Raw genomic sequence first — 15,807 nt, forward strand, 5'->3', positions numbered from 1 at the left:
TATAAGAACGTCGTAATGAGTTAGATGTTAAAATGTGGTAAATGAGTCGCACCAGACAACCGCAAAGAATAAGCCTCTTTTTACGGTTAAAGCTGACAATGTGTTGCTCTTAAACGCCTCACCCTGTATTCTCTCTGTGATTGGACAGAAATAAGAACACATTGATGTGGGCGGGGCGGCAAAGTACGAGTCACGTCGAAGGAGCTCATCCAGCAGATGGCGCTGTTTGTCTTCTTTACGCTGACTTCACTTCCAACTGAAACTGGCAGCAGCGGGGATGCCAGCTTCGGTCTGAGTGCTTGTGCTTGTTTGCTGTAGTCTGTAAAACTATTAAAGCGGTATGACTGAAATTGTAACTAGACGTAGCTATGGGCTGGTGATAAATGTAATCAAATATGGGAAATAACAATGATTCACTCAGCGGCCTCCTTCATTACCCAAGTCTTTATATCTATCAAAATAAAGCTGTGCACCAGTGACTATTTTGGGTTTGCAGAGGGTCTAATAAATACTATATTCACCAACAGCCTGCACAATTAAAGTTACCTAAACTGTGGTCCTTGAACTCCCAGAGCTTCTTGAACGTCGCTCAGCGGGGCAAAAACAAGAACCATTATTGTTTTTTAACTGTTAGCTCATTTAGAAAAAATACTTAAAAAAATGACAATCACCATGTGTATGTTGACTTGTTTTTAATCCTCAACATGAATGAATGGTTGGTGACCCTTGACATAACTGGATTAACCTGCCAGTGACATATGCCCCCCATTGAGTGTGCCCCAACACATTCCCCCAACCCTATTTGTCCCGAGCCCCATAAACCAACCGGTATCCAGTAGCGTAAGCTGAAATATGCCCTGTTTAAGGTTTATGTGTCAGTTAGTGTGTGTGATCCTTTCATTCATTGAATTATTTCAGGTTGTGGACATTGGCGATCCACTCTTTAACCTTGATGTCAAACCCACTAGGTGTCAGTATTTCTTAATCCTTGAAACCCTTCTTAAATTACATGAGTCACAAAATTTTGCCAATAGATATTGAAGGAGAAAAACTTAGTGAATTCAAGCCTTCATAGACTCCTTGATATTTCCCAAGTCTCTGCTTCTAAAATTGCCCTCATACAATCACGCCTAAGTGGTTCCTAAACTATGGCCTCAGGACCGTTGGGGTTCCTTAGTGGGCACAGTTAGGGCAACACTGCGGGGTTGGATTTACAAATTAAATTTAAAAGTAACTAAACACCAGAGGTTTGGCTGAAGCACCATATGAAGAGCTGGGATTGGTGTGTCACTTTAACATTTAACCTTAGCTGAACTGGTTTTAAATGATCATTCAAGTTAGCCGTTAGCCGACCCTTTCAATTAGCTTATGCTAATCACTGTATAGCTGCCTATTGTTATGATTATGGTTGGGTAGTGTTGCAAAGGTACTGTCATGGTAACAAAATACAGTATAAACTCATGTAAACATTCGGGAATTTGAGTTCACGTGCAAGGCTGGGATATGTGTTTGCTGGCGATTAGCATAATGCTGTGTTCACACTTTACGAGTGACAAAAGCAACAAAACGTGGCCAGCTGCGTTGTAGGCGAGTCGCCGCTGAAGTTTTGCCAAAGCATTTGTTGCTGTAGTTTATGTCGTTATGTGGATTTTAGACGGAACAGAACGTGGTGGAACAAAAACACATGATTGGTTGATGCTTTCTCGTGTCATTGGGGCGCTGAAAAAACGTTGAGACTAGCTCAACTTCGGTTTGTAGCGTGTCACGCCTGTCGCGCGGATAGACTGTATATAAGACGTGGATGTAGTCATCGTGACTTCACCCATTGGTTTGTGGACTGCCGTTATGAAGCCTCAAGTTTGGCGATTTGGCCGTCGCCATCTTGGATTACGGCTGTCGCCATGTTGTTTTTATTGCAACCAATGAACGGAAGTTATCACATTTGGAATGCGGAGGAGTGACGTAGAATGTCAGAGTGTCTCTGGTAGCGGCAGCGACCTGTCAATCACAGTAAGCCCGTCCTAAAGCATCCCCTGCTTTATGGTCTGTTTGACTCTAAATGGACCATCATTTACTAAATGAACATCATGCTGTATTGAAGAAGACTTGAAACTAGAGATTGAGACCATAAACTCATGTTTACAATGTTTACTGAGGTAATAAATCTAGAGAGAAGTAGAGTCATTTTCTCATAGACTTCTATACAACCAGAGGAGTCACCCCCTGATGGACACAAGAGAGAATGCAAGTTGTAAGACACTTATGCATTGGCTTCGCTCGCCAGAACCGGAGGTTGCTGCCAGGTTGGTGACGAATGCTGCCTCCTGCACGTCATCTGCCTACAGATCAGCCAATAGCGAAATTCAATTGCAATAGCGGTGTTTCAACCAGTAGAGGGCAGACACCATGTTTATTTATCACACAATATGTAGAATTAAAATACTTTGCACTTCAATGTCAAGATTTGGACCCGAAGCCATCCACAACACTACTAAATACACATATATGTGGTGTTCAACTGAAAAACGTTGTTTGGGGTATTTCGAAACTCTAAATACAATGAAACAAAAGTCCTTTAAATCAGCAGGTCACAACTTTTTTTGGGCTTGTGACTCTCAGGCAGGTGGTGGACATAAGTTGTGAGCAATTTGACCTAAGTGGATTTTTCTCAGATTGTTTGAGTTTAAGAAATACTGGAATGTTTAACAAGTAAAATAATTTAGAGAAACGTCAGAAAAAAACAATAATAATCTAGTTACCCCTTAGACTTATAATGGGACATTTCGGGAGTATATATATAATAAATGTATTCATGTACCATACGATTCATATTTATCTATGTTTTTTAGGTTTAGGGAACCTTGAGGCTGTCTCCATCATGTCGCTGCGCTGCTCGTCGCTCATTAAACCCTCTCCCTCTCTCTCCTCTACCGGCACAAACAAGCCAATCAGAGGGCTCGTATTGCCTCCTCTCTCTCTCTCTCTCTCTCTCTCTCTCTCTCTCTCTCTCTCTCTCTGCCGGTCCACCAAAGAGCAGTCCTCCTCTCGTATACGACACACATACACACACGCGCACACGTACTCACACGCACACACGCACGGTCCAAACCCCCAGAAAAAGCCCTGCTGAATCCTCGCACCGTCTGTCAGCATGGGGAGCGCTTGTTTTTCCCGGGACGTTTGTTTGTTTATCCTCCTCATAAATACTTGCAGGGTGATGGGGAATGTCGGACTCGCAGGTAAGAGCTCCCCTTTCCTCTCTGTCTTGCGTTATTGTCAGCCACTGAACGCACTTTTCTTTTCTCTTTTGCCGGCATCAGTCTCACCGGTTTGACGGGAGAAATGATGGAGACGAGTGAAGAAACCACCACAATATGACAGGAGCTTTCAAATACAAACCATGAAGCACAAGCGGGCTACTTTAAAGTTGCCATTTGATTACAGCGCTCTGCAATTTCGTTCGAATGTACTTGAATTATTAATGATATTAAAAAAATAATCGTTCACTAAATGCCACTGAAAACTCACATTTGCGCGCATTTGGGGGGGGGGGTTTGTATTTTGACAAAACACATTTTTTTCCATGTTGAATTCGGTGATTTTGGTGAATCATGCTTTATTTATCAAATGTCAAATTCTTGGTAGAAAGTCGGTTTCATGTCGCAGTTTGTCCTCAAAGGCATCCGGGATGCGTAAATGGATTACCAGTCGGTGTAACATCCGCGTCCCGGACTTCACTGGAACTTTGAGTTTCCTGCGCGCAAAGGTCAATTTCAATCGGAAACTGCAGCTTGCTCTCCGGGTTAAGTAAATTAATTTGCTGTGATTTGGAGTGAGACGGCTGCCTTGTTTTTTAATGTTCCAACACGTGGAAACGGTGCAAATGATTTACACCGAGGGCGGCTTTTTAAAGCGGAGGGCTGAAGCCGCAATAGAGAGCATCTCGTCTCCGGGGTTTGGTGGGCTTGTCCGGTGCTGGAGGAGGAGGGAGGCGCAGGCTGTGTGTGTGTGTGTGTGTGTGTGTGTGTGTAAATTGGTTGGGGGGGCAGAAGTGACCGTCTAAGTCCCAGGAGAAGACATGCAGGCAGCAGGGGCCCGATATCGACCGCGCAGCAAGAGCAGCAGCAGCACATTGTTCAGCCTCCCACCGCTGTGAGTCAATATTGAGACAGTGAGCCACCATGCAGGAAAGGCTTTGTTAAAACCAGGGACACTTGGGGTTTATACAGAACACAGAAAAGAAGGGGATCTGAAGTGTAAAAAACTGATCCTCCTGCAGCATTTCACCACCCTAACCCCCTAAAAAGTTGTTGCTGCTTTTTCTCTGTCTCTCTCTCTTCACTTCGGCTCAAATAAAACACTCACTGACTCTTTTTTTTTAACAGGAAAAATATTTATTGTAAATTCCGTTTTATCGTTTATTTATTGCCGTTACACAGCTGAGCCGGGCGGAGGGCCAGACAGAGAGCAGGGCCGAACCGCAGGCAGCTTCGAGCCGGGTCGCCTAACTTTTACACACACACACACACACACACACACACACACACACACACACACACACACACACACACACACACACACATATATACACTATTTATATTGCAGAGGAAGAGCAGTGGGGCTCTGTGGTGATGCAAAGGTCTGCTGAACAGAAGAAACCAAAAACGTCTCCGTGTCTGTCCTGGTCCCCCCCCCCGTCTGTGTGTGTGTGTGTAATGAGTCGGGCCCAGATGTGACTGTCTCCTCTATCAATAACCTGATCAATTAGGAAGCCGTTAAACCCTCTGTCGTCTGCATGTTGCCCAGTGATCTCTCTCTCTATCTCTGTCACACATAAATAATTTGCTGGACACATTTGGCACCGACAGGATTTCACTCAACTTATTTTTAAAAAACGGCAAGTTTTACCCTCTTAAGCTTAAAGAGGGTATGCTTTTGTATCACACTCCCTTAGAGTTGGCAGACTGCGAGAGACAGATGGAAGTTAACTACAGTCAAAATCAGTGTACGAAATATAGGGGGTCTCGGGGGTTTTAGAGACCTCTCCTGAGAGCCTTAATTAACAGCAATATTTTGAGGGGACTCTGGAAATAATTTTTAACAAGTATTTTTTCACTCGCAATGGTCACAAACATGTCTTTTAAAGGTGTATCCTACTATGTTCAACATTATTTATTATTAAAACTACAAATAATGTATTCAAATATATGAATTAAGAAACATATTGCAGTGTTTCCTTTGAATACCCGGTTGTTTCTGGTAAGGTCTTCACCCATGGGTGGCAGCAGTGGATTTTTTGTTGTGCCTCGAGATCAGCTCTCTGTGGGTCGTTCTTTTCTCTTTAAGCCACATCGGATATGTTTCTATCTCTAGCTTGTGTTTGCATGAGGTGGAAAAGCTGAAGGCTGCAGCTATACACACAAGTGTGTGTGTCGGGTGCGCTGTGTGGATTCTGTTGCAGGACATCGTTGGTTGGTTGTGTAGTTGTGTGAGAGGCCTTATTGTTAACGATATTAGCCTCGGCGATGTGTGTGCAAAGCGTCTATAACCTAGTTGATTGTCTTGACCTGCATCCATTCAATCTTGTAGGCTATATTGCAATTTCAGTGTGTAAGACTGTGTGTGTGTAAGACTCACAGAGTGTGTATAAGAAGTGGACTTAGTCACCCATTGGTTTGTGGACTGCCATTATGAAGCCTTGAGTTCTGCGACTCCACAGCAGCTTTCATTAGACTCCCTCTGCATGGTGAAGGGGTCAGTATGCTTCAACAATTAAGGGAAGGCTTTTTACCGCGCTTTCCAGTGAGCTATTCGGCCGACACTTTTCTCGTCAGACGGCTAGCTAGTTTTAAACATAACCGAGTATACATGTGACTGGTTCCACATGTCAATGGGTTGTAACCAGGTGGCAACCTCTCTACTAACCAGCAGGGGGCGACTCCTCCAGTTGCAAAAAGAAGTCTGATTGTATAAAAGTCTATGAGAAAATGATCCTACTTCTCTCTTCATATATTACCTCAGTAAACATTGTAAACATCAGTTCATGGTCTCAATCTCTAGTTTCAAGTCTTCCTTCAATACAGCATGATGTTCATTTTGTAAAGTATGGTCCATTTAGAGTCACATAGACCATAAAAGCTGCTTTAGGGCGGGCTTACTGTGATTGACAGGTCTCTGCCGCTACCAGAGATGTATACGTGTCTCTACTTTAGTCCTCCACATTTGAAATATGGTCACTTCTGTTCATCGGTTGCAAAAAGCTAAGATGACGACGGCGAATTTGTCAAACTCGAGGCTTCATAAAAGCATTCCACAAACCAATTGATGACCTCACGATGACTACGTCCACTTCTTATGTACGGCTATAACCAGGTCAAGAGGGATTTTATTCTAATTTCAAAAGTCATAAAGAGGTAAAACTATCCAGTAATTCACAAGGGGAAAAGCAGAGATTAGAGCAATATTTTAAACATAACATTTTAATTTTGTTTGTTTATCTGTTTAACTATCCTAGTAATCTTGTTGCGACCACTTGGGGGGTCCATGCCTCTAGGTTAGGAACCACTCATGTGTGCTCATGAGCCGTCATCAGTGTCTCATTGGAATGCGAAACATTACATCGTTTCGTCCTACTGTTGTTGTAAACAAGCTAAATGAAAAGTACACATGGTATAAGGTCAGAGCAGTGCGTCATACCAACATCAGGGCTTGTTGAATCCATTGGGACTCATGTCTTTATATTATTTTTTTCATTTTACCTTTATTTAACCAGATAAGTCAATTAAAAGAACCAGTTCTCATTTACAATGACGACCTGGCCAAAAAGGCAGCAACAGGAAGCAATTCGTTACTTGACTATTGACTCCTGATTTTTTTCTTCTTAATGTGTGTGCAGATGCAGACGAGTGTGCAGAAGGTTCGGACGACTGCCACATCGACGCCCTCTGCCAGAACACGCCCAAGTCCTACAACTGCATCTGCAAGCCAGGCTACAAGGGAGATGGCAAGCAGTGCGAAGGTGAGTGGCCTCACTCCGCTCCATTGCACTTCCTGTTCACTCCTTTCTCTTCGTGAACAGATGTGATTAGATCATTAAGACACATGTGCATCTATAACTGCAAATGGGTAGCCAATCTACATGATACGATTGTAAAACATTTGCCATAATGATGATCTGCTCCCGACCGTATCCACACTGTGGGGAGAGAAGCAGTCAATTGAAGGAAGGGTTCACTTTGATGTGTTAAGAATAGACCTGTCCATCAGATCCAAGGCGATGGATGAAATACCCACCACAGAGCTCTTCTCCAAATGTGCAGCGTCGGAAATACACAAGGGCAAAGGGCAAAACTGCCCCTTAGAAATATAATTTTGCCCCTGATATCACTAGGAGAGGGGCAAAAAACACCCCCGTACTTTCTAAACAAATAAATAAATGGAGCGCTTCTTAATCAGACCTGTGACTGCGAGACTGCGGTCAACTCAGCAGACACTTACATGTTAGTGCACCTATATGCTGACATTCACGGTAAACTCATTCAAACGGCACAGTTCGGGAGCGAGCGAAGGACTTTGAAAGTTAACGGAAAGATTAACGTGAGACAACATCCGGTTTCTTCAGACGAACATCCGGTTTTCAGAATAAGATGCCAACAAAGTATACATATTGCAGAATGGAAATTAGAGTATAAAACATGCTACCTGCATCTCGTGAGTTAAAGGGAAAATACACCTAAAATGTGCGTAAAGTGTCTTCATTCTTTGATTTGAGGGTTGCTAATGAATAATACCTGACTGACAGTCAATTAAGATATTTTACTAAGTAAAAACTCTGAACTGAATTTGTACCTTCAAATGGCACATTTTAAAAATTTTTAAGGTGCTATAAAAATGTTTTTCTCAAAAATTCCACACAATGACTAATGCATATGTTCAGGACAAAAATGAGTAATATCACAATATTTGAGGTGCTACAAAAATATCTTTCTCAATAATTCCATACAATGACTGATGTATATGTATATTTGATGACAATTGCTCATATATTGTAAGCCTAAATAAGTATATTTATTATTTTGAACAAAGGTTAAATGTTAATTCTCAAGTTTCAAAAAGTGCCCCCAATTTTTTGAGTGGGGGGGCAAAAATTGCCCCCCAAAAAATATGTAAATTTCCTACCCTGCAAATGTGTGCTCATTTATTTTTTCTGCGAAGCAGCTAGAGATGCCCCAAACCAACCCCAAGGATCGGCATCGGATAAACTAAACCCCAATCGAATGCCGATCCTTTCTTTACTCAACCCTACTGTGTTTTGTCCACCTCATCCTGGTACTATTGCAGCGTTGCTCTCCTGTATATCCTACACTTTACTGCATATACCAGTGAAAATTAGAGGTGCACCCGCGTGAGTCACGCCCACCTTTGACATCTGGATTGGCAAAATACACAAGACTCACTCCAATGCTAAGAAATCAGTTAGTTAGTTAGTTCTAGATACGTGAGTAAGTTGATGTTGTTGGGTTTTTTTGGAGTGTGCGCTCAGTTCTGTAACGCCACTTACAGAGGGATACCTCTTCTCTCCAGCTGTTCATTTGAATATCAGGCATTGTCTCGGTTACAGTGTGATTTATATTTTGAATTGACTATTTTATACATTTTAAATCAGGACCTTCAGTAAGTGGATCGAGAAGATAAAAGAAAACTATACAGCTGCTGTTTTAATGTGTCAGATACATATTTAATCCACATTCAGGTAAATATAGGTATCGGATTGGACATGATCTGATCTCGTATCGGGATCGAGGCCAAAATAAACGTTTTTGGGACATCACTTGGAGCAACATAAAATCAAATGTCAACTTAACTTAACAGTTAAACAAAGCTATAGACTGGATCTGGGTACAAGAACTAGGCCTCTGATGTAACGGCTGGTTGGACAGCTGTTTCACAACCCCTCCCCCCCACAGGTTCTCCTAATTAACGGGGAGGAAGTGGACTGAGCGAGGGTGTCCGGGTGAGACGGGGGCAGCACCTGGCTGTGCGTTCACACCTCCACTCACTTCTGCCTCGGAACACACCACAGCTGGAGCTCCGTTGCACTGCACAGATATGCTCTCCCTCCCTGTTATGTCCTAGCTCACACACACACGCACACACACACACGCACACACACACTGTAATCCTCTAATCTTTTCCTGTGTACCGTGCGCTCCACTGCTCATAACAAGACCGATTTTTTGGTACCTTGGCGAAGTATAATTTACTACAACTCGGGTCTCATTTTTGTATTTCTGGCCGTCATTCCTAATAGCACTGTACTCACCAAATGAATTGTGAGAAATGGCAGCTCCTAGCGGTAACAATGCAAACCCAGACGACACAAAGTTAACGCTGGGCAGCGAGATGTGAACTGTTAGTGGGTTCCATTCACAGACCATCACTAGGAGGCGGCATGGGAAAATTGTTATAGATAACAAAGTGATGGGGTTTCCATCCAAAGCCATTATTCTGTCAGCTGTCTCCCAAGTTGCTCTCTCTATAGATTTATTATATTATTCACTCCCCTGCCAAGTTAGTGTCTGTTCAGCACACCTACAGAATAGTTACTTTTGTTATCAGTTTTTTAGAAGGTAGCCGGTACTATCAAATTCAACCTGGCTAACTTTAGGCATATAAGACCATACATAACAGAGGCAGCCAAACTCTTTATGCTGATCTTTTTCCTACATTACATACTGTTTTACAAGCTGGTCACAAGCAAGCATGACAATTTTAAAAACCTATTGAGTCCCTTTACAAACAGACACTAAAAACACTTGACCGAAAGACCAATTGCTATCACCATTGCATATAGTTCAAAAGCACAATCTATTTCATTTCTGTAGTTTCAAACATTTTGCAGATGCTTGCCTCGTCTTTAAGGTTCTACATAGGTCTCCATACACCTCCCACACTGAGTCAGTTCATAATGCTGAAGGACAGCAGCAGCAGGGCAACAAAGGCAAACACCAGAGGGGACTGTGTTGTACAATACAGATGTAGCAAGTTTGAATAAACAGTCTTCTCAGTCAGAGCCACCCACGACTTAAACAGTCTATTGACTTCAGAGAGAGCATTCATTACCTAACATTTAAACAAAAACTAAAGAGAGTGCTTAAAGCAAACCAAACCTGCAATCACAGTAATCATACTACCGCATCTCTGGCCCTGCCGTTGCTTACTTTTATTGTTTTTACGAATCTGCTACTTTTGTAATGTATTTATGTATTTTATTGTATTGTGTTGTATTATGCTCTACAGTGTTGTCTTATTGTGTTTGCTGTTGAATTGTACTGATAATAACAACCTGCCCAGGGACTGCAGGCAGAAAACAGCTCTCTAGCTGACTCACACATTTACATTGAGGTGGAAACTGAAATGTTGATTAATGTGCACTGTCCCTGGTAAATAAATGAATCAATAAAATCGGCCTTTGTTAGTGAAGAGCGTTACTGAGTTACAATGATGCAAGTACCCGTGGTGGTCAATAATCATGGGAGCTTTAGCTTTTTAAATGCTAACAAATAATCATTGTTTGACTAGTAAAATGCAATTTTTGTTTTAACTTCTAATAACAAGTGCTATTAGTGTCTTGGAATATGGAAAGTTGAACCCGGGTACATGGTGCATTGTTGGAAAGAAATGCTGAATGAGTGATTGTGCGTGAGTTACAGAAGCTCGTGGAACGGAGAGTATTACAGGGTTTATAGCATAAAAAACAACTTTACATGTTGATCTCTCCATAAACTGTGCGTGCTGGTGTCTGACTTCACATTTTTGGTTGAACTGACAGTTTACATCAATGATTATTGATTTGAGTCATTAAGCAGCTCTGTTGTCTTATCCGTTTGCCATAAAGCATGTGATTTATGGCACCAGACAGACAGACACGGTCTGAATGATGTCGTCCTGAATAACAACAGCTCCTCTGTCCTCTGAAAGGAGACAGCGGAGGATTTCAGGCTTTCAGGAATATGATCTTCCTCCCATAAAGCTGCTGCTGTCTGAGCCGACCTGTCCTGCCAGCCGCTGTTTATGACATCACTTCACCCAGGCCGGCGTTTGAATCAGTGTGTGTGGAAGCTGTACTCTGCTTTGATGGAGCTTGAATGTCAAATGAATTTCATTACATCACCATTCTACATCCAGCATTTGAATGCCTCTGTGCGAACGTGCGAGTGTGTGTCAAACACACTTTACAACACCTCCAAAATGTACGCTGAGATCTATCAATCTCCTCCCAGCGATGTAGCAACAGCTCACGACAGAGATGTCAAATGAAGACAGATGGTGGGATGGGAGTTGACCCTCTGACCCCGGTGATTAGATATGGCCGCTGCAATTGGCCGGCTGTGTTTTCCATCAACAGGCATTACGGGCCACTTTGTCGGCCAGCGCGCCATTAGCGGCCCTGCTATTCCTGGAAGCACCTGGAAGCAGCAGAGCGCCTGTGCTCGCTCTCTCCATCACCCAGTCCTCCGCTGCTTTTATCAGCGTCATTCCGTATCGGCAAAGACTCACTCAGCAGTCCAGTAGAACATGCCATGGATTAGGCGAGAAAAACAGAAAGTGGATACAACTTCGTGTACGTCATCGTCTTTTTGCTCCACAATCCTCACCAGTGCGTTAATGTATGATCCGTCCACACTGTTATCTCTCATTTGTCATTTTATCAGACGTTCCTGTCCAGAGCACCTGCATTTATTATTATTACCTCCAGATGCACCCTTCATACTCCTTGGATGCGATGTGCTATTTTTATTGTGAGGCTAGAATGTTTTAACATTGTGGTCTCTCTGTTATTGATGGCCATGTGTGCAAAGTCAAAACTGAAAAGTTGGAGCTGATTAAAAATAATGAGCTGGGTAAGTTGTAGGTTCTAACAGATCAATAACACAAACTTAATCATATTTTACATGTTCAGTCCACCACTGAGATCCACCATCCTCCAGACAGATGAGTCATATTTCTCCTATACCTCATTTAGAAAATAGTTTTGCCTTGTAAGTGGCTCACTTTAAGGAATAGTTTGGATTTTATTGTATGGAGTTGTTTGAGTTAATAGTCAGTGTATTGCCTGCAGTAGATGGCGGTCAACACACCCCTAGATTGTAGAAACAGACCATAGTACCAGCACTGGAGCAAAGCAATGTAATGCTGTGAATGGGGGCAGCAGTATTTTAGACACCTAAAACTATTTATATTAGTTTAAATGTACACTATATATATATATATATACAGAATATTTTCACCTCTTTACCTCGCTGTCAGACAGCCCTTTCCGGCGGGGAATTGAAGCTGTTCAAAGCCACAAGATTCTTTTGACAAAAACAGTAATTGTACCACGCAGAAGACGGTAGTTGCTGTTCAACTGCTGCCTCCAACAGTTAGTTAGTTTGTGATATTTTGTGACTTTGGTGAATCCTAACTAATCCTTCAAAAAATCTACTCTAGGTTCTTTACTGACTAATTGCTTCATACAACCCCACTTCAAAAAATAAAAAACATCACTTTTATCAAATTAATTTCTGTGTGCATATAACTTACCAACTAACACAAACTACCTAAATAAATGTGAGTGTTGTGTTGGGGATGTACTGCAAGGTTTTTTGCGGATGTCTCTAGGTGTATGTACTGTATAGATGTATTTATATTCCTAAAGCATGGACAATACACTCTGGAAACAAGTATACCCTTGGGCATCTACCCCAAAGTGAGTTATATCAGTTTAATATCACTGAGACTGTCAATCGGTACGTCTATCCAGAGGCTCCTCACATAATGGGGGGGGCAAAATATTAATATCTGTTCATCCATCCATCCTCTGCCACTTATGTGGGGGGAAGGTTGCGGTGAAGCCCTGAGTTTCTTACCCTATCTCTAAGGGTGAGTCCAGCCAATCTACAGAGGAAACTTATTTTGGCCTCTTGTATCCATGATCTGATCCTTTCCTATTCAAAGGTCATGAACATAAGGGAGGGTTGGAACGTAGATGAACGGGTTATTGAAAGCTTTTCCTGTCGCCTAAACTCTAACAATGGTCTGGTATAATGCTCACATTACTGCTGACACCACACCAGTCCGCCTGTTGATCTGACGTTCCATTTTTTCACTCGTGAACAAGACCCAGAGATACTTGAACTCTTTTCTTTGGGGGCAGCGACTCATGAAACCTAGAGGGGAGCATTCCACCGGTTTCCTGCAGAGAACCATGACCCCAGACTCGGAGGCACTGACTCTCATCCCAACTTTTTCACTGCAAACTGCCCCAGTCCGTGCTGGAGGTCACAGTCTGATGAAGCTAACAGAACCACATTATTTGCAAAGGGTAGAGACACAAATCTAAGGTCCCCAAACAGGACATTATCCTCCCCCCGGCTGCCTCTTGAAGATGCATCCGTGAAGATCACAAACTTAATCTGTAACAAAGGATAATTGAGTCCAACTCCCACAGAAGCATGTTTGACTTTGTGCCGAAATACAGCTCTCAATCCGGTTGTATAATGACCGGATGGCTCATAACAACGGCTCCAGTAACCACCCTAAACACATTAGAGATTGGCCTTATGTCCAGTTGTTACTTTGTTATTTTAAAACACTCAGTGTTTTTACAGATATTTCCTCAGAGTAAGTGATGCAGATTTGTTTGCAGTTTGTTTCATCTCCAGAAACACCACAGCAATGAGAGCTTAGCACTAAAGAAGCTGCCAAAAGAAAGCAACGGTGTGCCTGTTCAACTTTTCGCAAAGCAAAATGTTTCTGGGTCGGGCCAAAAAACAGATGCACCCTTTGTCAAGATCGAAAAGCTCTCGGATCTTGTTACTAGGTAATTTCGGAATCAGACATTTTTATTTTCCTTTTGCTAAAGAAAGCCACGAGAACACGGATCGTATTGATGATCACATGATTTCCTAATGTGCACTTTAGAGGTTCCAGAGGGATGCAGCCTGTATAGCACCGCATTGACAAAACTCAGCTCGCTCTTGCACTTTTGTAACGGCTGGGATTCGAGCCCCTGTGACCAAGGGAGACGACCTGTGCTCTCGGCCTCTGCTACACTTCGGCACTACAAATTAGCAACTCGCAGGCGGCATTGTCCCAGCCACTACGAATTTCACCCAGACCTGACCATGTGTGTTTCCTCCGCTGACCGTGGGCGCCCCCGTCAGGACCGTGTCCTCAGATGAGTCGTTTTCTCAAACTACTGTGATTCCGCTTGCCACTGAAATTGGATCTGCCGTTTATGAACGCTGCCCTCTCTGTAGACATTTTCCGCAAGCTGATACTGCCGGCTCGTTATGGAAAAATGTGAACTTTTATCCCTGTGCTGTCAAATGAAGAGTATGTGGGAGGAGCTGTGTATCAGTCAGGCCTGCTTTACTGCATGCTAGTGTGTGTGTGCAGAACAGGACCAGAGTTGTCTCCCTGTTTATAGAGAGATCCAGCGAAACTGTAACCGGCTGTTGTGAACGCTTGTTTACCAGGCCGAGAGTTAACAATTCGAAGGATTATGATCAGATGAATCGGAGAGACTTTGCTGTGTTTCCTGAGTTCAGGGCAGAAAAACTCCATGGGCTTTGGGAGATAAGTGACATCATTCCTCCTGCAAAAACCCATCTTTACAACAATATGAAATGTCAAGACTTTAAATCTCATAAACGTCCAACCAATATCCACTTCATGTTGTCTTCATTTTGTGAGTAAGGGCTGATTTAGAAGATACAGAAGGTCAACGTCAGGTGAGGATATTCTTTTTTTTTTAAATGATACAGTTTATCACATCTAATTAGGATGCCTCCTGGACGCCTCCCACTGGAGGTTTTCCAGGCACGTCCAACTGGGAAGAGACCCCGGGGAAGACCCAGAACACGCTGGAGAGATTACATCTCCCAGCTGGCCTGGGAACGCCTCGGGATCCCCCAGAATGAGCTGGAACATGTTGCCGGTGAGAGGGAGGTCTGGGTCGGCCTGCTTGACCTGCTGCCACCGCGACCCGACCCCGGATAAGCGGTGGAAAATGGATGGATGGATGGATGGATACAGTTTTAAAAGTTTGGCATCACTTTTTTGGATAAAAGTGCGATTGATTGGCCTGTTAAGAAAAGGACCAGAGGGATGAGTAATCTGGCTGTTTGCCACAGAGCTGTCGGAGGCCTGCAGAAGCAGCACCGTGTTTACTCAGCATTTGTCACTTACTGGCTAATTGATTAGTTTTCATCAGCACTGCCCTGAATAGAAGCCTCTTCTCCCGCTCATTATGTGTTTTAACACTCAAGCCTTTGCCATTGCCATTCTCACACACACACAAACAAACTTGTGTGTGTATTTGGTTCTCTATTGAAGTCCAAGGTTTTTGTCTCGGTGCCAGAGCAGCTAATTAAGTATGAAGCAGGTAGAAGAAAATGTCAGTTTGAACACTGTAATACTGTTCTAAAACAAAAGGTCCGGCTGTGCAGTCTGACTTTCTCAGCCAGTTAGTTTATCTGTTGTGTTTCTTCTTTCATTTATATGTTAAACAAGCGAAATAATGTCACAACTGCAATAGACTTGACCTATCGTAACTGTGTTCAAACCATAGACTGTATATAAGAAGTGGACGTAGTCATCGTGACGTCACCCATTGGTTGGTGGACTGATGTTTTGAAGCCTCGAGTTCAACGATTTTGCCGTCGCCATCTTGGAATACGGAGGCTGTCATGTTTTTATTTTCGCAACCAGTGAGCGGAGGTTACCATATTTGGAATGTGGAGGAGTGACGTAGAGATGCCG

The 15,807-nt window shown here is 43.0% G+C and overlaps 1 protein-coding gene across 2 annotated transcripts in view; it reads left to right on the forward strand.

Moving 5' to 3' along the window:
• The first annotated feature begins 3,033 nt into the window (after positions 1-3,033).
• scube1 (signal peptide, CUB domain, EGF-like 1) overlaps positions 3,034-15,807 on the forward strand; it is a 114,786-nt gene continuing 102,012 nt past the window's right edge. For both annotated transcript variants that reach the window (XM_031869908.1, XM_031869909.1), the window contains exons 1-2: positions 3,034-3,239; positions 6,896-7,018. In XM_031869908.1, the coding sequence (XP_031725768.1) occupies positions 3,152-3,239; positions 6,896-7,018 (211 nt within the window). In that variant the 5' untranslated portion in view covers positions 3,034-3,151. The remainder of the gene's footprint in view (positions 3,240-6,895; positions 7,019-15,807) is intronic.

This window comes from Anarrhichthys ocellatus, unplaced genomic scaffold, assembly GCF_004355925.1.
Source record: "Anarrhichthys ocellatus isolate YVR2014 unplaced genomic scaffold, GSC_Weel_1.0 scaffold49, whole genome shotgun sequence".
Lineage (NCBI taxonomy): Eukaryota > Metazoa > Chordata > Actinopteri > Perciformes > Anarhichadidae > Anarrhichthys > Anarrhichthys ocellatus.